Genomic DNA, 25,504 nt, shown 5'->3' with positions numbered 1-25,504 from the left:
TAGTTTTTATGATTTGTAACATAGTAAAGATTTATATTGAATACTTTGAGCATTGCATTTACCTGCTTGCAAATAAGACACGACTTTATCCATGAGGTACGACAAAGTGAGCGTTTGTCCACTTAGCTTAAAAGCAAAGGAACCCGCTCTGCCTCTCTTTTATTGAGGGCCACAAAAGATCTTCCAGCGGGCTGCCATTGGCCCCCGGGCAGCACTTTGAGAACCCCTGCACCATAGTCACACTTCACACCTGAAACTTTCCTCCACCTGTGCCAACCTGCTTGACGGCCTCTCCACCTCTTCCCCCGTGGTTGGATCTGAAGACAGACATATTAGATATATTTAAAACTTCTTTTAGACTTGTTTTTTCTCTGCGCTCGTGAGCTTTTCTTCTTTTAGAGTTCCATTAGTTGTCACACACCTTGTGGTGTGACATTTGTTCTTCTTCTTTGTGGGGTAACAGGTTAGGCCACGCCCACCACCTGCTTAGAGTCTTTGGTTTGACTTTTGAACCTTTGACCTTCCAGTCTCTGGGCAGACACTCTCCCACGAGGCCGTTGTCCATAACCCAACTCATCAAGGACAATGTGAGACAGAACAGGAAGAAGGGAAGAAGTTGGACCAGGAGAACAAAGTGATTCTTGCACAGATGGTTGGACTGATGCCGTGAGATGAAACTGGACATCAGGCCATCGAACTCTGGCTTTTTGTTGTGTAAGGTCTCACCTCACATCCACAGAAAAGAAAGACGGAGTCTGCACATTCCAGAAAGCTGAGTTGTCTGTATGTGAATGAAGAATCCTTCTCTGTCTGCATTTTGGGAACTCCACAGAAACGTTCTTTACTTGGAGATTTCCACATTAAACTTGATGAAAAATTGAGGCAAATGTTGATTTTGATGTATTAATGAAGTATGACTGAAGGGAGCCAGTTTAGCTCGTGCTGGTTTGCAGCACCTTCCATCCATGAAACCCAGGTTTGAAACCGGGCTGCTCCCTGTTCCCTTCTCTGCTCCTGTACCAGTCCCAAGCCCAGTTAAATTGAGAGGGTTGCATCAGGAAGGGCATCCAGGATAAAACATTGCCAAGTTAACCATCCTCAAAAGAGAGGTTGTTTCACTGTGGCAACTCCTGAAGGGAAAGAAGAATAAAGTATGACTGAAGTGAAGTTGAATGTGTCTATGGAAATGAATGAATATTTTGAACACCACACAAATGAATTTTTCCTTCCTTGTTCAGATTTTTTTTATCAGAAGTCGTGAAAAATTGTCACAGGTGAAGAAATTGGTCGTTCTGGTCGGATCATCTGAGTTCTTCCGGCTCACATGGAGAAACTGTGAGCAAAGCTGACGTGAAGAACATCAGCCAAACATCAGAGTCTTCATCAAAGTCATCATCTTTCAGACCTGCTGCACTTTTCCTGCATTAACATTTCCCTCAGGATCAATAAAACCTTCTGATTCACTCTTATTCTTCCTCTTTTTCTTTGTCTCCTTGCCTTTCTGCTGCTCTCTCTAGGGGTCCCTAAAATCTACCCCCCCCCCCCCCCTGCATCCTGCACACCAACCATCCGTATGTCCTCCTCCTCTGTAACCATGAACTTCACTTTTGATCTTTCCCTTTCTCTGTTGCTCCTCAGGAACGTCTAGATGCATTTGGAAGAGACTGACCCACTGAACTTCATCTTTTCTCCCTGAGCGTTTTCTCTCTTTCAACTGCACTTTCCATACGTGTTTGAGATTATACTGACTCTGGAGACCCCGGCTTCGTCTCAGAGACCCTCCTCCGGTGAGGGCTGAAACAAACAAGCTAAGGAAGCTGGAGCAGCTTCTGCTGCAGGAGGATTTAGGAATGAAGCTTCCAGACAAATTCAGGGCTTGGTGCTGATGTGGTGTGATGAAAGGACAGAAAACAGGGCAGCTGAACGAGATCAAACATCCTGTGTGAGAGAGGAACGTGACGCTGTGAGGAAACGGAGCTCTGTTTATCTCAATGAAGAAACTCTGAGAAGACCTTCTGTTTGAGCAGAAACCTGCTGTTCATGAGTCCAGCTGCTGTGCAGAAACATGGCTGGACAGGCTTCTCCGTGCCTTTCCAAGCTTCTGCAAGTTCTCCAGACTTTTCCAAGCTCTCCGGACATCTCCAGGCTCCTCAAGGCTTCTCCAGATTTCTCCAGGCTTCTCCAGACTAGGTGACTTTCGTTTTAAGAAGTTCTTGAGTCTATTTTAAGCCTCGCAGCTCTTGTGGCTCGTGACGCAGGAAATGACCTTATTTGTATTTTGGGGGAGTTTAATTCCTCCAGCTTGATAAGTGGGCCAAAGAACGCCCCCGCCCCCCCCAGCCTAGGTCTGAGTCGCAGACCTGGACTTTGCGCTCCTGAACCTGATCAGCTGAGACGGTTCTCCCATGCAGCCGGCAGGGCTGCAGTAAGAAGATTTGCGGATTTGTTCTTGCCTTCTGATTCGCTGCAGCGCCTTCGGCTGCAGGCTGAGGATGAGTTGCGCACTCTTCTTCCTGAGGTGCGTGACTTTTCTCGTCAAACATGCTTGGAAGTGAGCCCGGCTCTGCGTAAAACCGGAGAAGCTTCGTGTGCGTGGCGCTCCTCATAGGATGCAGACCTCGCGCGCGCCGTTCCCGCGGACGCCGGGTCTTCTGGACACGGTTCATAGATGAGAAGTGTCCTGGAGAGACGCGCGCCCCCCCCTCCCGGGGACTATGACGGAAAACCTGACCGGCTTAAACGCCACGCAGCCCGCGGAGGAGGCGCAGCGCAACTTCCCCGCGCTCATCTTCGGGGTCCTGCTGGTGGGGGCCGTCATCGGCGGGAACGTGCTCGTGTGCCTCAGCGTGTACGTGGAAAAGGCGCTGAAAACCACCACCAACTACTTCATCGTGAGTCTGGCCTTTGCGGACCTGCTGCTGGCGCTGCTGGTTCTGCCGCTCTTCGTTTACGCAGAGGTGAGGCGCCCCGACCAGCCCGCACGGGCACGCACGGGCACGCACGGTGACCCGAGCTCTGACTCCCTTTGACGGCGACGCAGAAACAAACAAAAGTTGGATTTTTGATGCAACAACAGAACAACTTCAGAGGTCCTCAGGGAAACATTCAAAGGTCAATGAGGCGCAGAGGAAAAGAAAAAGGAAACGATCGGACGAATGAACGTCCGAAAACCACAGAAACTAAAAAATAAAATAAAAAAACACTAGGCCTAAAGGACAATAAGTACAGAAAAGTAATAAAACAATTACAGAAATTCAGATAAACTACAGAAACAAAAAAAAAAAAATACTGCAGTCTCTAAAATTTCTAAGAAATTCAGAAACTTTCAAAAAGTTAAGAAACTGAAAAAATGCAGGAAAAAAATCTACAAAAACTAACGTAAAAAAATGTTTGTTTTTTTTAAAGATGCTTTTATGGAGCTGAAAGTTCTGATTGGGGCCTTTGGGGGGGGGGGGTGAAAGTTTAGCAAAGGAGCAAACAGGAAACAAAAGATTTACTCCTTGCAACCCCCCCCCCACACACACACACACACACGCACTTCTTGCCTGTCTGTCTAAATATCCCAGAAATGCATTGACCCCCCCCCCCCCCCCCCCCCCCCAATTAGATGGATTTGTTGCTACAGTGTTTGAGGTAATCCCCTCTTTGACCACATGCAGCCATGGATTAACCAGTGCCCCCATGTTCACCTGGGGGGGGGGGGGGGGGGGCCCTGGACTGAAGCTCAACTGGATGAGGCGTTTTAACGGAGATCTGTGTGTGTGTGTGTGTGTGTGTGTGTGTGTGTGTGTGTGTGTGTGTGTGTGTGTGTGTGTGTGAGAGAGAGCAGTTCCAGGGGGGGGTGTGGACCTTAAGCATGGCCATGTGTGATGGACTGATGACCATGGACGTGATGCTGTGCACCGCATCAATCTTCAACCTCTGTGCCATCAGCGTGGACAGGTGAGTCCAAGACTCCTCCCACATTACCTTAAAAGATCCACTCTGACGAAAACTGTGGTTTTGGTGTTTTGAACATGTTCCCGAGGCATTTTTCTGAAAATTCAGCTAATTTCCTTTCTGGGTATTTCCTTATTCAAATTGTGAATCACAGGCTGATGAAAAAATGTGTTTGAAAAAGATCCCACATGTGACGAAGCCAAAGTCTCCCCGCTCTGCTCCATTCTGATCATCCACTGTCCGACAAATAGATCCATGAACGTCTTTGTTTTCCTCGTCTGAGCTGGAATCTGGTTCAGAACTGGACGGCTGGATGGATCTGATGTTGCTGCTATTTTTGTTGCACTGGTAATATTGGGGGTGTGAGCGGCTGTAAGCTAGTGGGAGAGCGTGTAAACAGAGAGCTCTCATTGACAGGGCGGGGTTGCTCTGCACCAACAGTCCTGCCCACAACTCAGAGGTGAATTTCTAATGAATTACTGCCACTCTGCAGAAACTATGTCCTAGAGAACTACACAATCTTTTGGATTTTGGCTAAAAACGGCAGAATCAGAATTAAAAGACCTGGGAAACCTTTGAAAATAGATCAGAAGATGATCGGAGTGGAACTTTATGGACCTGAGGGACCATACATCCCGGGGTGTCCGAGTCCTGCAGGGCCGTGTCCTTCTCCCTGCTTGGACATCCTTCCCTCGGCTGCAGCTTAAAGTCTTTGGTCAGGTGTGTTTTTCCAGCAAGAAGCTGCAGGTGCGATAGAAAACAGTTTGAGATGTGAAAGCTTCATGAAGCACAAACCAGATTTCAGCAAAGTGTCTGACAGACTGATGCAAACCGGGTCTGCATGCTGGTGGAAACTGGGTTCACTTACAAAATAAAAGGAGGCTCTTAAAACGAAAGTAGGGAATCTTCATGTGAGGGACGCTAAATGGACAGGGAGGGAGGGACGCAGGACATCTGGGTTCTGACTGTTCATGCACCCTGAGAGTCATGTCACCAAACCACCACGGACCGTCAGACTCAGCTGCTGAACATCAAACTTCCTTCAGTTCAACAAGGAAAGTTTTTGCCGAGCTGACCAAAGTCAGGTTCTGAACGCTGCTGCCAGAGTTTGGACCAGAACCAGGAGAACAGACCACTTCACTCCTGTTCTCAGTTCCTCCCACTGGAAACCAGTTAGACACAGAACTGGACTACAAGCTGCTGCTAGTTCATACATCTCTCAGTGGTGGGGGCCCTGACTACTGTCAGACCTCCTGGTGGGTCAGGAATCCAGCAGGTCAGCTGTAGAAGCTCGGGTCAGAACCAAGTGAAGCTGCTTTATCAAACAAAGACTTGTCTGTTCCCTGCTGCACTTTTTTGTAGATTGTCTCGTTCTGTCCGTGTTGCTGCTGCTTTTCTGAGAGTTAAAGCTCCGTGTGAAAGCTTTGGAGCGTTTAAAGCCGCTGCTCTCTGCTCTGAACGTTTAGCGGTACACGGCCATTCAGAGCGTCTGCTTCTGACAGCGTCTGCACGCTCAGACAGACGCTCCAAAGTTCATCACGTTGACTTTAAAGTCAGTCCAAAGCTATCGCCCCATCAGCAGAGGAGGCTCGTCTGGTCACTTTCTGCTGAGTCGTGGTAGGTTTTTAATGGGTTTTGGGCTCCACTGCTGTCCTGTTGAGGTGTTCTGTAGATGCAGCAAACCCTCACAGACCGGCTCAGACAGGCGCCGCAGCAGACTTCTGTGGCCGGTGTCCTCCAGCCCTGGGAGACCTCCCTCACTCTGAGGCTCCAGGTGGACCGAAGCTGCAGCAGAAGATTCCACAGAACCTGCTCAGGTTGCTTCTCTCTGTCTGCAGGTTCATCGCCGTCTCCATCCCCCTGAACTACAACCGTAAACATGTGGATCAGCGGCAGCTGGTCCTGCTGTCCGCCACCTGGCTGCTGGCCTTGGCGGTGGCCTCTCCGGTCATCTTTGGCATCAACAACGTGCCAAACCGAGATCCCGGCGAGTGCAAACTGGAAGACAACAACTACGTGGTGTACTCATCCGTGTGCTCCTTCTTCATCCCCTGCCCCATCATGGTCCTCCTCTACTTTGGGATCTTCCGGGGCCTTCGCCACTGGGAGGAGACCCGCAAGGCCAAACTCCGCAGCAGCATTGAGGCGTGCAGGAAGCTGCAGCACGCCGCCATCGCCACCGCGCTCCCGCCGCTGGCGGGTACCATTCCTGGCCCCCTCCCCATGCCTCTTCCCAGGATTATCGAGAGGGATCTGGCCCAGTCCAGGCTGGACGACACGGGGGACTACATCCAGGAGTTTCCCTATCCCCGGCAGTACAGAGAGAACTCTGTTCCCACGGTGACGTTCACCCAGCTGCAGAACAGCAGGAAGAGAGCCAAGATCAACAACAGGGAGAGGAAGGCCATGAGGGTGCTGCCCGTCGTCGTAGGTGAGCACCTCACGCAGTCAGCCCCACCCCCTCAGTTTGAATCTAACCTTTATTTAAACAACAAAGGAAGCAAATGCGCTGAGATTGAAAAGAAATTAGGTAAAAAAAGTAAAACACTCACATTCTGCTGCACAACACATTTTGGATAATTTCAGTATTTGTAAAATGTAATAACCGACACTTAAGTATGAAACCTCAAAGAAAGAACACCAGTTACCGCCACGGTCATGTTTATTTATCTTTGTCACATGATGAGCAGAGACGGACCTGGCACCTGTTAGCTAGGGGATTTTTTGGTTTGGTTCAGAGAGGGTGCACATTTTTTTGTTGACCGCTTTTCGTATTGGTTGTTTAGTAACTCTTTGCTTTTGATGGTTTGGATCTAATGTATCATCTCAGTCAATGACGATATTTTCATTTTTTTGAGAGCGTTGGAAGCAAGGACCCGCGGCAGAATCTCTAGCGGCTCATAAGGCTGCAGCCGCTACAACAGGAATTTTGTCTCTGATAGATTCAGGGTCAGCGTGGTGGAACGGCCAAAGCACAACTTTCCTTAAGACAATCATAATTTCTTTTTTATGGGATCCTTCGTATCCCTAAATTCAGCTTGTTTTGGGCTCGATTACAGGTAAAAGTATCACATTTGGTTAGAACGTTTCCTGCAGAAAGTTCTGTGCACTGACTGTATATGAGAACTGGACGGAGTGACTCCTCCCCCCTGGCATTCCAAACAGGAAGTACCTGCTCGCTCCAAAAAGCCAAAATCCCAAAGACTTCTGTAGAGAAACCAACAGCTGTTATGCAGTCATTCTATTGGTCAGAATTACCATTCTTTTTATTTTATTTTATTTATTTATTTATTTTTTTAACTTGTCCTGTCCAACAGCTAGGCAGGCAGATGAGAGCTGAGGGCCTCTTGTGTTGGACATATTTTACTTTAACAAGAGGGGTTATTAATCTTCATACAAACCAGAGGTATGTCTGAATAAACCCCTTTTGTAATTGAGGCCAAACTTTATTCATTTCAACCATGTTTGAAAATCTTTGGTGTTGGACCGGACGGAAAAGGAAAGAGGGGAAGAAGAGAGAGGGATGTTAGAGAGGGGGGGGGGGTGATAGTGAGAGGGGGGGGTAAGACCATGAAGCAGCATAGAGCAGACAGGTTTACTGGTTGTTTATCATTACGGTACGGTTCAAATGTAGTACAGAAAGGGCGGGGCCTGTTCACACACACTCAAATATTATCAACACACCTGCTAGCCGCAAAAATGTCCACATGTCAACATGCACACAAAACAGATAGTGTTCACGAACGCATACCTATGCCTTTAAACCAACTAGTGTGAAATCTTTCATTCATTCAATCATGCAAACTATTAGTGCTAAGGTGAGCTAACACCTGTGCTCAGGTGAGTGTTTATGTTCTTCTAAAATGGATGGTCGAATGTGAAAAGAAGGAGGAGGAGCGCCCAGCCACCCCCACACTCAGACCCCCGCCGCAGCGGCAGCTGGAATCCCCCCAACGCCACACGGGAACAGGCAGGGAACAACCGCCCCCCGGGCGACCAAGACCGCCACCCAGGCCAGGGCCAGCAGGACCAGCGCGAGGCCCCCAAAGCCAGAGAGCAGGGAGGCGCAGAGGGAAAGAGAGCGCCGCCCCAGCCCAACCAGGAAAGCAGCCCCCCCGCCGCGCCGGGAGAACCCAACGCAGGGCCCCACCGGAGAAGGACGCCCACAGCCCCAGACGAGCACCCCACCACCACCCAGGAGTTCCGGGCATCCCCCCGCCCCAACCCCAGGTACGAGCCTGGACCCCCCAAGGGAGACCCGCTCCGCACTCCAGGCAGCCACCCACCCGGCCCACGGTTGGTCCAGGGAGCAGCAAGGCAGGGGCCCGCCGCCCCCGCCCAGGAGGGGGGAACCCCGGGGAAAAAAGGGGGCCCACAAGTGTTGTTGTAAATATGGTCCGACCAGGCTCGGCCACTGTTGGAAGTTTGGCGGGGCCCAGCGCTCAGGGGCAAGGACCAGGACCCACCCCCCAGGGACATGAACAGCCCCGGCTCAGGTGTAATGTGAACCCCCCCACCGTGCGGAGAGAGCACCGCCGGGCCCAGGAAGCCGGCACCCAGGGGACACGGCCGCCGTCGCCAAGGGGCCCGCACCCCCCACCAGGGAAGGGGTAGGGGACAGACGGACCCAGGTCCCACCTTCTTTGCAAAATGTGTGTGCGTGTACGTGTGTTTGAGAGGGTGTGTGTGTGCATGTGTGTGTGTTTATGTTAGAATGTATATATTGAAGGGGGAGGGGTGGGTGTACTAAGGGGGGTGCAGTTAAAATTGGCGAGTAGGGCACTAAGGGGACATCTCCTGATTACTCACAGTGATGTCCCCTCACCCTCCCCACCAAGGGGCCCTAAATGTCTAAGGTGCGGTTAAAATTGGCGGGTAGGGTGCTAGGAGGACATCTGCTGCTTGCTGGCAGTGATGTCCAAGCACCCCCTTACCAAGGACCCTACATGTCTAAGGTGCAAATAAAACCGAAAGAGGGGGGACCCACTCCATACGGCAACCATAGGAGGGGGGCCACTGCCAAGTAGCCCCCCCCAAGGCGCATCGCAGGCTAGACACCCCACCCCCTCACCCTAATATGAGCTTATATGAGGAAGGGGGTAAGTTGGGGACAGCTGGTAGACTGTCCCCCGGTGGTCAAACAGCTGTCCCCCAGCCCCCCCCCCAGCAAAGGGGCCAGGCCCACCCAGCCCAGGGGCCCCACCCCCGGAGGCGCCGACACCCCAGGCCCGGCACCACCCACCCCACACAGAGAAAAAGGAGCCAGAAAGCGTCGCCCCCCCCCCCCCCGGAGCAAGCCCAGGCCCCCCCCCCCCAAACGCCGGCCCTAGAAGAGCTCTGGTCAGGCCTTGACGGGACTGAGGCAGCCAACCGGCCGAGGCAACCACCGAAAACGACCCGTCAGCCCCCCCGCCCCGTACCAATAATGCCCCCCCCCCTCCCCCCCAGAACACCCCCCCACAGGACAGGGCCGACAAGCCCCCCACCCCACCCCAGACCCCGCAGCCGAAGCGGATGACACCCAGAGCGACCGGGGGCCCCGAAAGGGCTGTCCTGTCCCGTCCCAGAGCCAGGGAAGGGCCGATCCCAGCCCCAGGTGCAGATGGGCAGCCCATCCAGCGCCGCTGGGCCCCCCCCCGAGCAGGGCCCCCCGCCAACCCCCCCCAGCACAGGCAAAGGGACCACCCCCCCAAGCCAAGCCAGACCACCACCCCACCCCCCCACCACGCACCCCCACACCCAAGCCCAGAGGACCACGCAGCGCCCCAGCCCGCCCCACCCAGGCACCGGACCCGACCCCCGACCAACGAAGCCCCCACCGCCCCCGCCATGCACCGGAGGCCCCGACCCCCACCCCAAACCACGGCAGAAGGGCAAGGAGCAGCGACGACCAAGTCCCCCACCCCCTAAGTCATGGAGTCAACCACAGGAGACCAGAGAGACTGAATTCTTTCAAGGTTACTTGAACTTGGGGCTGACATTTTTTCCAAGCTGATATGATCAAACAGCAGATTTCTGTGTTGACTTATGTTTATATTTTTCTTGTTTTTCCAATTTATTAAAATAGTTTTTTTGGCAATAGAAAGAGTTATGAAAATGATAGATGCTAATCCCTCTTCTATATCGATGGCACTCATGTCACCAAGCACACAAAGTGACGGTGAGGCCGTGATTGAAACCTTAAGCCAGACTGATAAATCGGCACATACCTGCTGCCAGAGAGCCTGGACAGGTGTGCAGAACCACAGTGCATGCATGTAGCTGTCGGGTAGATTACTGTCACAGTGCTCACAAATGTCTGAGTTACTGAGACCCATCTTGAACATCCTCTGTCCAGTGTAGTAAATTCTGTGAAGAGTTTTGAGATGGATTAGCTGCAGATTTGGACTTTTTGTCAGTTTAAATGTGTTTAGACAGAGTTCTGACCAGAAGCTTTCATCTGTGCTGATGCTCAAATCTGCATCCCATTTTGTTGTAGGAAGGGCAATATTGTTATCTAATTTACATAAAAGTTGGTATATTTTGGAGAGAGTTCTATTCATTGAAAAATTAATCAGAGTGGTAACTACATCTGGTAGCTTTAAATCGTCGTCTTTATATATATACTTTTTAGTAATACTTGATTTAAATTGCTGATATTCCAAGAAGTTATTTATTCCATGTTTGTATTGAAGTTCCTGGGGAGTTATGAATCTTCTATCAATAATTACGTGCTCTAGTTGTTTTATGCCCCCTGCTTGCCAAGCTGGCAAGTGAATCATTTTTTTGTTTATAAGGATGTCCGGGTTGTTCCAGATGGGTGTCATTTTGCACGGTTGAATTGATGATTTTGATATTTTGAGAAATTCCCACCAGGCTGTTAAAGTGGCGTTTATATTAATAGTTTTGAAACAATCCTGTTTTTTAACTGTTTGGGTAATAAATGGTAGCTCTGACAGGTTGATCTTTCCACATAACGCCTGTTCCAAGTCTAACCATGAGTTGTTTTCTGGATAACCATTTTAAGATGTATTGTAATCTATTTGCAGGAAAGTATTTGTGGAAATTAGGTAATTCTAATCCCCCACAGCTTTTTGCAGATTTTAAAGTTTTTAGACTAATTCTTGCAGATTTATTGTTCCATAGAAAGCTTGATATGGATGAGTCTAATGTTTTGAACCATTTTAATGGCGGTTGTGTAGGAATCATTGAGAAGAGATAATTAACCTTGGGTACGATTTTCATTTTAACCGTGGCTACCTTGCCCATAAGGGACAGAGGCAGGTTGGTCCAGCGTGTTAGATCATCCTGTATGCTTTTCAGTAATGGGGTGTGGTTTAGCTGCACCAGTTCTGATAGTTTGGGGGAAAAGTAGATACCCAGATATTTGATATTTCCTGTTTTAACTGGAATTGTGAGTCTTTGACCATTCTTGATCTGATACATTTTTTAACTGTTCTTGATGTTTTTCCTTCAGTGCAAGTTATTCACGTTATAAACTGACCAAACAGATGTCTCAATAAAATGTGGACTCACATCGAATGTTGAAACCTTTCGATACACAGAATGTGTAGCCTGCTTTTAGTGGTAGGGGTGTGGCTTTTCAACAAGCTCACTTCTGATTGGCGAGACTGGTTGCCATAGAAACATTGACTCCGACTGACTTGGACCAATCACTGCTCACTGCTATCGTCTGGCTCCAACATGACGGCGTTCCTATCCTACCACAACAACATGGCGACTGAGTTGTCTTCATTTCGTTGGAGCCATAAGAAAATGGATGACGTCACACTCACTCAGTCCAGCTCTCTGATACAGTCAGTGGTTTATACGTCATACACTGGAGTTTAAACTGTGGATGTTGGCATGTCCAAAGTCCGGCCCATGTGCCACATTTGGCCAATGGGCCAATCATGGCCCATGTTGAAGTGTCTACCGGTCCACAAGCTCCTGTCATAAAATCAGTAGTATGCAGCCCCCATTGGCTAAATTACATTATAAGCCGTTGTAAACCTGTGGCTACTTGAACTTTAGAGCCTAAACAAGAAGAACAGATTTCTTTGTTTCTGTGATCAAAACCACAGAGGTACTTCTGAACGGCCACCTTTCAGCATATCCGTTCAGGGTTGGCCACAGCCAGTCAGCTCCCACTGATTCTCACAGGTGGCTTGGCAGAGAACTTTATGCTGGATGCCCTTCCTGACTCGACCCCCTCATGTATGTGGGATGGGGACTGGCACATGTGGCCACATACTGTAGTTAGGCAGTGGCGTCCAAAGACCCACCCAACTCATTATGCCCCCTGGGTATTGAACTCTGATTTTCCATGAGCTCAACCAACTTAACCAACAGCCATCCAGCCACAGTGGATGGCGAATTGTGTCGTTTCACATGATTTAAATTTAGAAGTTTAGAGTGAGCATTTAATAATGAAAAATATGTCATGTGAGCCCAGATTTAAAGATGATAAAAGGTACTTTTGTTTACAGAGTTTTCCTTTATTTTATTTTATTTCTGGTCTTTACATCAGAAATTCACATTAATTCTGGTAAAAATGTATTCAGGTAAAATCCTGTTTTATGTAAAAAAAAAAATTGCATAAATATGTTCATGAAATAGGACATTTGCATTTAAAGTTTACATTTGGACATTATTAATATCTTCATTTATGCAAAAGGAATTGCTTCCACGTGGCAGATTTCACAAAGCACCTGTTTGTTTCAGGGAAAAAGGTCTTCTGGTTAAAGAGAATCAGCTTGTGTTATTTGTGATTTCCCCAGACTGAGCTGACCTGTCACCAAAGGAGTCTTGATTGTACGCAGAACAAAAACACACATTTGGAATGAAACACGCACAAACGGTTGGAGGCACCACACAAAGATGAACATCATCAACCAGAGCTAGTATATTGTTATATTTTAGTCAAGCAGGAAGGTAAATGAGGATGACCTGGTTTAGAGACAATGCAAAGCAGCCTTCATTACATGTCATGATGACAAACGGTCCATAAACGTATAAATAAAGATATTTAAGGCAACGGCAAAGATCAGAGACAGATCATTCCTCCAGCTTCTTAAATTATGCAAACTGCAGGAGTGAACTCAGTTTGGGTGTCTCTAATGATCCAGATCCTTCCAAATATTCCAGACTGTTGTGAATCAATTCAGACCCAGATAATTTTATGAGTAAGGGTTATTCGCCGACGAAGTGTGCATTATCACTTTTTAACGCACACCATGGAAGCCTGAACCGTCTGACGGGAAGCGGAGTGCGTTAAAAAGGGATAATGCACACTTCGTCGGCCACTAACCCGCTTATACCATGGTCACTTACAAAAGAAAGAAATAGTAACCCATTTTTAGTCCTTAATTCTTGATTTTGGTACGTAACAAATAGTTCGTGTCGCGCCGCACCACCGCTGCAGTCAAGATTCAGCGATATATATGTACTGATCTTTCCGATGGGTTGAATAAAGCATCAGCTCAGAGAGAAAGTTCACCTCTTACCGCTTGTTTTTGTCCAAATGATGAAGCAAAAGGTTGTTTTAAAGAAGCCGGCGCAGTGAAACGAAACATTTAAGCTAGCTTACCGGAACTTCTTTTTTCACCGTGTGGTTATCCTGTGGTATATTACTTTTTAACGTACACCCAGCAGCCTATCAGAATTGAGGATTTACCAGGACCATGGTATAATCCAGATTATTTTATTCTATTTTAACATCAGTGACTGTTACTGTAATACCTGTAGAAGCAGAACCTAAAATCTGAAGCACTTTTACATGAGTATGAAATGTGCTTTATAAATTAAGTTTGATTTCATAAAAAACTGTACCACAGCTAAAAGTTTATTTTTTGGGGAAAGTGAAGCGGAGGAGAAACAATCAGAGGACCAACAACTTAAGTGAGTTTAGTCCATCAAAAGAAAAATGCAGACGTCAACTTTAAAAATGAAAACAAAAAAAAGCAGAACATGCGTCTGTCTCAGAAAGACCAACATCTGTTTTTTCTTAAATTTGAGCTTCAGGTCTAAAAAAATCGAAACTCTCCTCACAACGTTGGGTCTGGAATGCAGAAACACCAACTGACTGTTACTGTGTCGCCAAAGTAGTTTAGTGACCATTTCTGATGGTAAAATATTCTAGCTTTAAGTTTGTGGAATTGAAGGGACTTGTGAGCATTTCTGGTCTGAAATACGCAAGTTACTGAATATTTAATGATAATGAAAATTGATTAGTAATGTATTGGATTTCTTTGTTGGATCAAAAAGTAAAATGTACTTTAAAGTCCCCCTCCGATCATGTTTTTTTGAGTTTTTGACATGGACGTGTGGCATTTTTCTTATGAAAGAGAACAAATGGATCACAAAATAATTTCACTTTTTGCATTTCTGAGTATTTCCCCTTTTAAATCGCTGTCAATCAAACTGTCTCAAAGACCAGTGAGTTATATTGCTGGAGACGCTACGCTTGCCTGTTACCATTGTCCAAGATGCTTAAAGAGCGGCGCCATGTTTGAGATGTCTGTAAACAATGAGACCAGGCTGAGCAGATCTGTGCGGTCAGGGCTTTTTTCTTCGCTGCAAGGACCCGGAAGACGGGTTAGCATTAGGCTAATATGTGCTAAAAAGCATTGGCCTTGGATGTACTTAAAACTCTGTGCGGGCAATGAGCATCTTAGATATAAGTATGTGGGAATTACATCATCCTTTATTTTGTTCTGGACACCAATGGAAACACAAATTCATATGATGGTTTAGAGTTTCTCAGATCGTAGCAGCACTTCCGCCTTCAGCAATCTGGAGCTTCGGATCGCGGGGCTTCGCGCTCCGCAATGCCAAGGCGGCTGCCGGTCCGAAGACAAAGCTAATCCCAGGGAAAGTTTGGATGAGGTGCGTCCAAAGGAGGACCGCGAAAAGCAGAAATGCTGCTACATAGTCCTAAGAAGCTGTGTAAAATCATCAGAAGTTCACAACCATCACAAAGCCGTCTTCTCTGTCGCTAACACCAAGCTGCACTGCTGCTAGCATGTCTGTGTCTCTTAGCAGCCGGACGCACGGAGAAAGCACTGACGTCATCGCCCCGCCTCCCCGCTGGAAATGCTTTTTCGAAATGAATAATGCGACAATGTTCGCAGGGTGGATGATAAAATGAAAATGCAATCCCCTCTTTGCATTTTCATTTTAATTATGACACAGAATGATCGTTTTTAAGTAGTAAATGAAAAAGCATTTTGAAGTATTGCTTTTTCCTTTTAATTTTGAGTCATTTGATGTAGTTACATTTTGAAAATGAAAAAGCATTTCTGGTATTGACTTTTATTTTTAATTATGCTACAGAATCGCTTCCATAGCCGTCCGCTGATTGAACAAGCTTAAGTATGGTCCATATTTCAGAAAAACGCTCAAGGAAGTCAAGGAATCACTTTTTACTTTAGCCAGAGGTCTGAGCGAAGCATCAACACATAGAAGGTCGTGCGGGGACAGTAAGTTGGGTACTAACTACAAAATCAAACACCGGGGGAATTTTCAAAATAAATTAACAGTATTTTGGACGAGTTCACAGCTTCCTCACGACGGGTCTGACACTAAATATATCTGTTTGATGTAATATTTTCTAATTAGATTTGCCTTCTTTAAACTCTGAATCATTCAGTTTCACCGTCTTTTACATTAAATCTTTCCAATCACAACAGAAGGCTGTGTTTAGAGCAGTGTTTTTCAACCAGCGTGCCGCGGCGCACTAGTCTGCCGTGGGTGAAGGTCAGGTGTGCCGTGGGAAATTGCCCTCATTCACTGATCTAAAAACATTTACTATCTGTCCAGGGTGTCCCCTGCCTTTGCCTATAAGTGGCCGGGATAGGCTCCGGCAGCCCCGTGAGCCCGAAAGGGAAAAACGGAATAGAAAATGAATGAAAATGAATGAATAGTTCAAAAGGGGGCCAAGTCCAAGAGGTTTGTTTTTCTAGGAAATTATTTGAATTGCATAGCTTAAAGGGAGGCTACACCAAATGATTAATACTTTACCCAGATTTAGCACCAGTTCATAGCTTACAAATGCTTGAAGTACCTCGCTTTTATCATTTCAGAGACTAAAGTCTCTGGACTTGGGACCTTGTTGAATTAACCCTTGTGCTATCTTAGATGACCCCACCCTTACATTGAGGTGTTCTCCCTACCATGACAAAGGTGGATAAAGGTGGAAGGATTTCATGTAATCCATGGACACCAGTGAAGATCACAAATCATTGAAGAAAAAAGGTTCAGCACACTATCTAGTGGGTCTAGATGACCCAACTCCCAATGGTAAAGTGCCTAGGATAGCACAAGGGTTAAAAGATTATTTTTGTAAAGAGTTACACCTGCATTGAAGTGACTCAGTCTTTAGTTGAACTTTAAAGGTTCAATGTTCAGTTTGATACAAACCGAATTTCCACTTCTACGGCCGTCATTGATTTACACTTCTGGATTTCTGTTATTTGCCTTGAATTTAAACCGGATTCAGGATAACTTTGCTAAAATCTTTTTTATTTCAAAACTTTGCCAAAGCGTGTTGGAAGTTTATTTTCCTTTTTTTTTATATAGCTTTTTAAATTGAAGTGTCCTCTAAATATAAAAGTCAGAGTCATTTTGGAAAAACTAAATTAAAGTAAATGTAAACATATGAAAGTACAATATAATTCTGTTGCTTGATTGCTTTTAAATTTAATGATAACAGTTAAATAATATTAACCTACAGAAGGGGATGAAACACCCAGAGTCACCTGAAATGACCCTCAGCAGTCGGAGTCTTTGGCTGCGAAACCGCCATCCTGAACTATACGCTTTATGGAAAGTTTTCAGTTTGACCTCAAAGACAGAGCTGAAACTGAGAGTGGATTCATTCTAGTTTAGGAAACTCTCGGTCGGGACCAGCAGTCCTGCAGTTGAGGATAAAGGGTTCTGTTAGGAAAATAGGGTTAATGGTAAATGGCATATACTTATTTAGTGCTTTTCTACCTTACTTAAAGGCCCAAAACACTTTGCAGTCACATTCACACACACACACACACACACCCACACACACGTGGTGGCTCTGCTGCCGAACGCTGGCACCAACCTACCACCAGAAACAAGGTGGGGTTCAGTGTCTCTCCCAATGACATTTTTTTATTTCTTTTATTGAGTTTTTAACATATTTTACAAATAGACACCAACAGATTACAAGAACAGTTTGTGGAAAGAAAAGAAAAAATATAAATAAATGAATAAAAAAGAAAATAAAACAAATTTAACTGTTTTTTACAAAGTCCTTAATAAAGGTGGACCAAACATTGAAAAATTTCTCTTCCCGTCCTTGCAGGGTGTACTTAATTTTTTCTAAATTTAGAAAACACAAAATGTCTCTGATCCACTGGATGTGTGTGGGGGGCTGTGTTTGATTCCAATTTAAAAGTATTATTCTGCGTGCAACTAAGCATGTTAACTGAATTAACCTACGCTCCGATTTCTTTTTAAAAGTTTGGGGGTCGGTGATTCCCAGAATTCCGATGAGGGGGTCCAACTTGACTGTCTGATTTAAAATTTTTGACAGTGTCAGAGAAACATCAGACCAAAAGTTTGACAGCCTAGAGCAACCCCAAAACAGGTGCGACAAAGATTCTGGAGCCTGTCTACAGCGTATACACAGAGGGTCAACGTGAATTTGACTGGAATAGCTTACTCAGCCTGAGCCTGGTCCAGTGGAGCCTGTGTGTTATCTTAAACTGAATCAAACCATGCCTGGCACAGATTGAGGTTGTGTGTGTGGAGCCTAAAGCTAGATCTCATTGCTCTTCTGAAATATTTATTCCGAGCTCTTCCTGCCAGGCCTCCCTCAGGTGCTGCAAAGTGCTGTGGCCATTGAGGTGGCTCAGTTTGTTGTACCACTGTGAGATTCCACCTCTAGTCGCAAGGTCTTTCAAAAATAGTGAATCGGTAACAGATTCCTCTGGGAGTTGTGGCTAATTTGGAGAGTTGTGTCCAACAAAGTCTCTTACTTGCAAAAATTTTAAAAAGTGAGTGTTAGGCAAGTTATATTTGTCTTTCAACAGTTCAAATGATGGAAACAAACCATCAATATAGAGATCTTTGAAAACATGTAATCCACGATCATACCAGTCAGCAAAATTATCATTTTTCATTGAAGGAGAAAACAAATGGTTTTTAACAATAGGCCCTGACAATGGACTTGCCTGGAGGCCAAAATGACGCAACATCTGTTTCCATATTCTGACTGTGTGGGATACAACCAAATCCTTAATGTTTTTTAGTGATATTGTGGTTATGTCTGCCTTAGGGGAAGAAGGCTTACAATGGTTCTGCTCTATCTCCATCCAGTTTGGAGATTTCTCTGTGATCCAAAATGAGATATTTTTAAGGTTACAAGCCCAATAATAAAGCTGAAAATTTGGTAAGCCAATCCCTCCTGAGGATTTTGGTCTTTGTAGAAACTCACGTGTAATCCTAGCGACTTTCTTATTCCAAATGAATTCCAGTATTCTCTTGTCTAATTTTTTGAAGAAAGATTTGCTTAAGTGGAGAGGAATAGATTGAAACAAAAACCAAATTTTGGGCAGCACTGTCATTTTAATCACCCCCACACGACCAGCAAGAGAGAGTGGAAGAAAAGACCATCTCTCAAGGTCAATGGTGGTTTGTTCAACTAGTTTGGCGAAGTTTTGGTTGTAAAGTTCTTTATCCGACGAGGTAACTGTAACTCCCAAGTATTTAAATTGGTATGAAATCTTGAAGGGAAGTCCAGATATGTTGACACGGGTGTCATTAATTGGAAAAATTATACTTTTATTTATATTTATCTTATAGCCAGATACGGATCCAAAGAATTCTAGTTTTCTCATTATACTTGGAATAGAAATGCTAGGATTTGAGATGTATCACAGCAGATCGTCAGCATAAAGTGAAACTTTATGTTCGTATTTAGCTCTTACAATGCCAATATAGTCCTCTAAAGTGCGTAAAGAGATTGCAAGTGGCTCAATTGCAATAGCAAAAAGTAAAGGGGATAATGGGCAGCCCTGTCTTGTGGACCTGGCAACTGGAAAGTACTCTGATCTATAGCCATTTGTTTGAATAGAGGCGACTGGAAAGGCATATAATAATTTGACCCAGGAGATGAAACTGTCTCCAAAACCAATTTTGCAAGGGTAAAGAAGAGGTAAGACCACTCCACCTATCAAAGGCCTTCTCCGCATCCACTGAGATGAGTAATTCAGGTGGGGGCTTTTCACCTCTTGTAAAGATGATATTAAAGAGACTACGAAGGTTATGGGATAGTTGGGATAGTTGATAGTGGATAATTGTAGGTAGCACTGACTCTAATCTGTTACTTAAAAATTTTGCCAGAATTTTAGTACCAACATTTAAAAGGCTTATAGGTCTCTATGAGGAGAGGACACAGATGTAGGATCCTTGTCTTTTTTATGGATCACAGATATCGTTGCCTGATAAAAAGTTTGAGGGAGCCTACCAAGGCAGAGAGATTCATTATATACCTGCAACAAAACCGGGGCCAACCGATCAATAAAAGATTTATAAAATTCAACAGTATAGCTATCAGGTCCTGGAGCTTTTGAGCTCTGAAGGTCTTTAATGGCCTCTTTTACTTCCTCCAATGTAACTGAGCTCTCTAACTCTTTTGAGGAAAGAGAAGGAATAGAAAGATCTCCAAAAAAATTGTTTACAAGGTTAGCATCGTCAACTTCGGATGAGTACAGATCTTTGTAAAACATTTTAAATTCTGTATTAATTGCTTGTTGGTCAGAGGTTTTAGTGCCTGATTTTGTTATTGTTTCCTCAATTTGATTTCTTTCCGCCATTACTTTAATTTGATGAGCTAAAAGTCTACTTGGTGTTTCCCCATGTTCATAAAAATGTTGTTTTGTCTGTCATATTAATTTCATTGTCTCATTTGTAGAGAGTAGATTAAACTTAGTCTGCAATGCTGTACGTTCCGCTAGGGTTTGAGGATTTGGATTACAGGAGTATTGTTGATCTAGTTTCAAAATTTGCTGGGCAAGTGACTGAAACCGAAACTGAAACCGTGTCCTCTACCCATCGTCCGCCTGGCACCGGACGATTCACGCCTCCTTCACTTCTGATGATGAACACCTTGAAAAACATTATCCCCCTTTTGCCATGGTTACTTTGGAAATAAATAAATATTGAATCAATTATTAGTACGTTTTTCTCGTGAGTGACCTGTATGATCCCTCTTGTGAAGCGTTGTCATGGCAATGGCTACAGAACCTGCTTTGACCTCTCTTTGCAGCAGCAGAGGAAAGTGGTTTCTATGCTAAACGTCACGTTGAGTGATTCAAAGCAGCATTTAAGAGGGCAAGTTCACCTCTTCCCCTTTGTTTTCGTCCAGATGATGAAAAAAAGTCTGTTTCTAAGAAACAAAGTCCATCAATTTTACTCTGAAAGGCTTAAGAAAACCCTTATATTGGCCCTTTAACTCTGGTAATTTAATGTGGAGCATTAAACAATTTCTCTCATTAACTAATAAGAAATGTATTTTAAAGCGTATTTTCTCTGTATCAAGCAATAACAAACAAAATAAGACAGAAAGACAGAAAAAAAATATTTCAAATGAAAGTCAACATTGGTGTTGATGGTAAAATGTGACAGAGATCCTGTCATGTCCATCATGGAGACATTTGAAGGACAGAGATCTTTTCTACTGTCTGCTGTTGTGATCCACTGGAATCACGTCTGTCCACCAGTTCCAAGTTTCTGTTGTTCCAGTTACACACTGGCCTTCAGGGCAGAGCAGTATTCAGGGTATGTGACCGAAACTTCTTTTTAGGCGTTTTTTTAATGGACACCCTGCAGCCAATCAGAATGGAGGATTCCCCCGGATCATGGTATAACTTTCATGACGCTCTGGCAGCAGCTGAAGCTTTCAGGGCAGTTCTGGAACAGATGATTGGAAACCGAATTCTAGTAGCAGAATAACAGAAGTGGAAAGATGAAGAGATAGACGAGGAACTCTTATCTCAGTGATGAAAGAAACGTTCTAGAAACTTGATTTCTTTTCCACAGAGTGTCCAACAAGAGATGCAGACATCTTGATGTTGGTGAATGTTTGATGATGACTGTGAGCTCTTCATCGTGGCCCTCTGGCTCCTTGCCTGAAACAGGCAGAAATCCTCTCTTCTTGTTGCTTTTTCAGTTTTTCAGCATCTACGTCCGACAGGCCACGTTGATCAAAGTGTGTTGATGTTTGGCTCTAAAACAAGACCCTCCTCCCTCCAAACTAACCATCATCTCCATCAAGTGATCCACTCCCATGGTGGATGAGACTGACTCCCCTCAAACAGAACTCATGCAGCAGCGGCGCAGCCAGATAGCTGGACCTGCGTTGGCTGATGATGAAGAGTCCAGCCGGAGGCGGAGAGCTTCATCGGTTGGATGAACTTTCAGATTTTCCTCTGCAGCTCCTGAAGCTGAGAAGCACCTGACCTCTGGGGATCAAAGCCTGCCTTCTGAGCGGCCGTGCCTCCACATGCACGGCTCACCACCACTCCAGCTCAAGCCTCCAATCCCATTATCCTGCAACACGTGAGTCTGCCCCCCCTCCCCGTTCACAGCACACAGTGCAGGGTGGAGCCACCAGAGATACGATTTGATTCCAAAGGTTTGCTCCTGCAGATGGAAACGGCACAAACGTTCGGCATCTACCCAAATCTTCATGTTTGGAACAAACTGCAGTGCTAAACAGATTAGCGGCCAACTCTGGTTTAGTGACGTGGAGCCTAAGACCATTACACCATTCAGACTAATGACCGGATTTGAACCGCAGCACAACACCTCAGCTGCAGGCGGACACAGGAAAAACCCTCCAGGCTTTCCTCTCTGAGTGCCTCCAGGTTTGTCCAGGTTTGATGGCGTGAAGCATGAAGCTGATGGCTGGAGTTTCCATCAGCAACGGTCCAGCAAGACCCAGGGATGAAGCTCAGGCACCACTGCAGGTAGACCGGATCCAAATCCAGCCATCAGGCCCGGTTCCTGGTTTGCACTCGCCACAACTTCGACCGGAGGAACGGGAATGTCTTCAATATTAACAAATCGGAGCGCGAGGGGGCGTTAGACTGCGTTCAGCAGGAATGGGCTCGGCTAGGGGTGGAGCTCTATCACTGAAGCAGATTTTCATTAAAAAACAAGTCAAACGTTGAAGCTCGTCTTCTGTCATCCTGTCCTGGTTTGACACTGAAACTGAAGCACCAGGCAGAAAAATGTGACCTTTTTCTGAGGTCTGAGTTTGAGGGGAGAGGAGTTTGTGGGGTCCAGATGACCCCACCCTTACATTGAAGTGTTCTCCCTACCATGATAAAGGTGGAAAGATTTAATGTAATCCATGGACACCAGTGAAGATCACAAATCATTGAAGAAAAAAGGTTCAGAGCACTGTCTAGTGGGTCTAGATGACCCAACTCCCAATGTTAAAGTGCCTAGGATAGCACAAGGGTTAGAAGCAGAAAATGTCACATGTCTATACAGTCATACAGAAGAAAGGGAACAGCATTGATATTACACAGGCTGATCAGTGGGTTTACAGGGAGCAGCTGAGGTCACTACAGTCTTAAGAAATGGTTTCCAGAAGACCTGAGTGTCTTTTTCTGTGCTGAGCATCAGTGTTATGTGATGCAGGCTCTAACGAATACCCACCATGTCTTTCTCCTGGTTGCCTGTGACAGCTCGTCGGTTTTCCCTGCATTGATGGAGGAGGTTCCTCTGGGGAACTCGGACTGCTTCTGGTTCTAACAGAACTCCCCTCTTCTTCCCTTCATTGCAGGCTGCTTCCTGTTCTGCTGGACGCCGTTCTTCGTGGTCCACACGATGCGAGCCCTGTGTTTGACCTGCAACATCCCCCCCGCTCTGATGAGCACGGTCACCTGGCTGGGTTACGTCAACAGCGCCCTCAACCCCATCATCTACACCATCTTTAACACAGAGTTCAAGAAATTCTTCAAGAAGTGTTTCCGCAGCTGCTGCTGACAGCGGCACCGACTCCCCCAGGATGATCTGATGGCGGTCGGGAAGGATCGGGAGCTGCTTTGACCGGATCCACCGCGTGTGACGGCTAGGTCCTGATGCTGAGGGACCCCTCCCTTGAAAGTATTGAAACTGGAGGAGCGCAGGATCAAGACCTGCCCCACAGCTTTAAAGCATCTCCACTTTCTCATCGGCGGGTGGAGCTTTGGATTTTCAAACTGAAAGGAGCTCCAATCATGATGGTACCACCTCGGCTCTGAAGCAAGACCCTCATGGACCGTGGAGCGAAGAGCTTTTACCTGAACTCTGTAATGAGCAGCTTCAAAACCAAACAGGAAGGACCTCTCTATGACCCTCCATGGAGGGTCATAGAGAGGAGTGGCTGCATCTTAGGGGGGGGCGCAGGTGTGTGTTCCAGTTCCGCTCAGGCTCATACGGCCACCTTAAGGGACATCATGAAAGTGGAACGTACCATTGTTGTGCGCGTGGTAAGTGTTTCGTGAATTACCCATGAGGATAATGGAAGTTGCACACACGTATGACGGACAGCTTTTGCTGTTGTATGGTGTTATTACGCCACCCTCTAGTTGTTAGTGAGGTGTACTGGCTCCTTAATGACCGCACGCAAATGCTGCACACGTAGGATGTGCACGTGACATGTAAGTGCACGTAGAACGCCTGCAGGACGTCCAAGGAAAGAAAACTCTAATTTCATCATTTCTAACAGCAAGGAGCGTGCACGGCAACAGAGCGGCACTCACAGGTGTGTTTTTTACAGTCCTCTTGACTTGATATTTGGCACGGGTGACCTGCATGTCCCGTACGGGTTTGACCATTTTCCCCCGCAGCCAGCTCTGTAAGGGCAGTGGAAACTAAGGCTTAAGAGTTTCACTCCAGAAAATGTCTCCACACACCTTAACGTGACTGAAAAGGTCCAAACTCAGACGTCCTTTGAACTCAGAACACATTCGCCTTAGAGTTGTTTCACACGTTTGAGATCAGACAAGTAAAAACCACAAACTCTCCCTCCTTCTTTTCACATTCCATCATCCACCTTAGAAGAACGTAAACACTCACTATCTCACTTTTGCACAAACAGTTTGCCTGACTGAATGAAATGTTTCCCATGTTTTGTTCTGAATGCACAACATTCAGAACTAATGTACATTAGTTGTGTTGTGTACATGCATACATGTTTGTATGTGAACATTTTTGCAGGTATGTTTGTAACATTTGAGTGTGTGTCTGGACAGGCCCCGCCCCTTCTAGATTTGTATCACATATGAATCCTAAACTTAATGATAATAAACATCCAGCAACTTGTTGCTTTATGCTGCTTCATGCTTTTACCCCCCCTACAAATATAATTAATATGAATAAAGTTTAGTCTAAATTACAAAAGGGGTTTATTCAAATATACACCTTATGTGTCAAAAGATCCAGAACCAGAAACAGTTTTCACTGAATAAACAAGTTTGTCTCCATGCTGACGTCCAGCAGGAGTGGGAAAGTGGAAAAATGTTTCCCCCTGATGAAGACCGGGACATGAGATCCAACCTCCGGACTCACAGGGAAGAAGCTGAAATCTGTGGAAAAGGTGGATTCTTCTGACTGGTCCTTCTGCTCCTGAAGACTTCCAGGGCGAATATGCAGAGCCGGAGGTAAAACAACGTCCCCTAGTTGAAATGAAATGTCACTCAAATGATACCAGTGTGCTACCTGTAAACGTCTGATTACTATTGATGTATGAACGCTTCATGTACATTAAAGTGTTTTTTGTGAATAAAGGTGTGTTTTTAATGAAAACAAACGGGTTTCTTCTATTAAAATGTGTTTTTTATGAATGAAAGTGTGTTTTCAGCAAATCAAATAGTGCCTCCTCTTAATTAAAGAAGAATTCTGTGAGAGAAAGTCTGTTTCCGCTAAATCAGTCCATTTCCTGAGATTGAAAGTCGGTTTACTGTAAATTAAATTGTGTTTTCTGTCAACATTAAAATGTGAAAAAAATGTTACTTTAAATGAAAACCAAAGTATGCTTTCTGTTAATTAAAGTTTGTTTCCTGTATAAGTGTGGTGAACATGTTTCCTGTAAATAAAAATGTTCTTTTTTAAAAACCAAAGAATGTTTCATGCATATCAAATTGATGTTTTGTTGATGTTTGTTTCTTGAAAATAAAAGTGTTATCCTCATAAATATAAGTGTGCTTAATGTGAATTCAAGGGATTTCTATTAAATGAGTTTCCTCAAAGAAAAAATATGTCCTGAAAATAAAAGTCTGAACAAAGGATGGAAGAACGTCACATTATTAGTATTTATTCAAATGTTTTCTGTAAAAAAGTGTGTTTCCTTCAAATAGGGTGTTTTCTGGTAAGAAAACTGTTTTGTTGTAAACACCACAGTTTCTGACAAAGACGTGTTTTTATGAACAAAAACGTGTTTCCTGTGGACGTTTTGTGACGATGGCTGCATTCTGTTCGTTGCGTGACTTGAATAATTCTCAAAGATAATGTGGTTTTTAAAACCCGTTTCCCTGTCTTGTGTGGGAGCCTGCAGACT

The 25,504-nt window shown here is 45.4% G+C and overlaps 1 protein-coding gene across 1 annotated transcript; it reads left to right on the top strand.

Moving 5' to 3' along the window:
• Positions 1–1,583: 1,583 nt before the first annotated feature.
• On the top strand, positions 1,584–25,131 carry LOC101164385 (D(4) dopamine receptor-like). The gene is made up of 4 exons (XM_023951747.1): positions 1,584–2,957; positions 3,830–3,942; positions 5,778–6,370; positions 22,748–25,131. The coding sequence occupies exons 1-4, from the start codon at positions 2,715–2,717 to the stop codon at positions 22,948–22,950; spliced, it is 1,152 nt and encodes a 383-aa protein (XP_023807515.1). The 5' UTR covers positions 1,584–2,714; the 3' UTR covers positions 22,951–25,131.
• Positions 25,132–25,504: the final 373 nt, after the last annotated feature.

The sequence above is a fragment of the Oryzias latipes genome, chromosome 3 (assembly GCF_002234675.1).
Source record: "Oryzias latipes chromosome 3, ASM223467v1".
Lineage (NCBI taxonomy): Eukaryota > Metazoa > Chordata > Actinopteri > Beloniformes > Adrianichthyidae > Oryzias > Oryzias latipes.
This window is presented reverse-complemented; position numbering and strand designations above follow the sequence as displayed.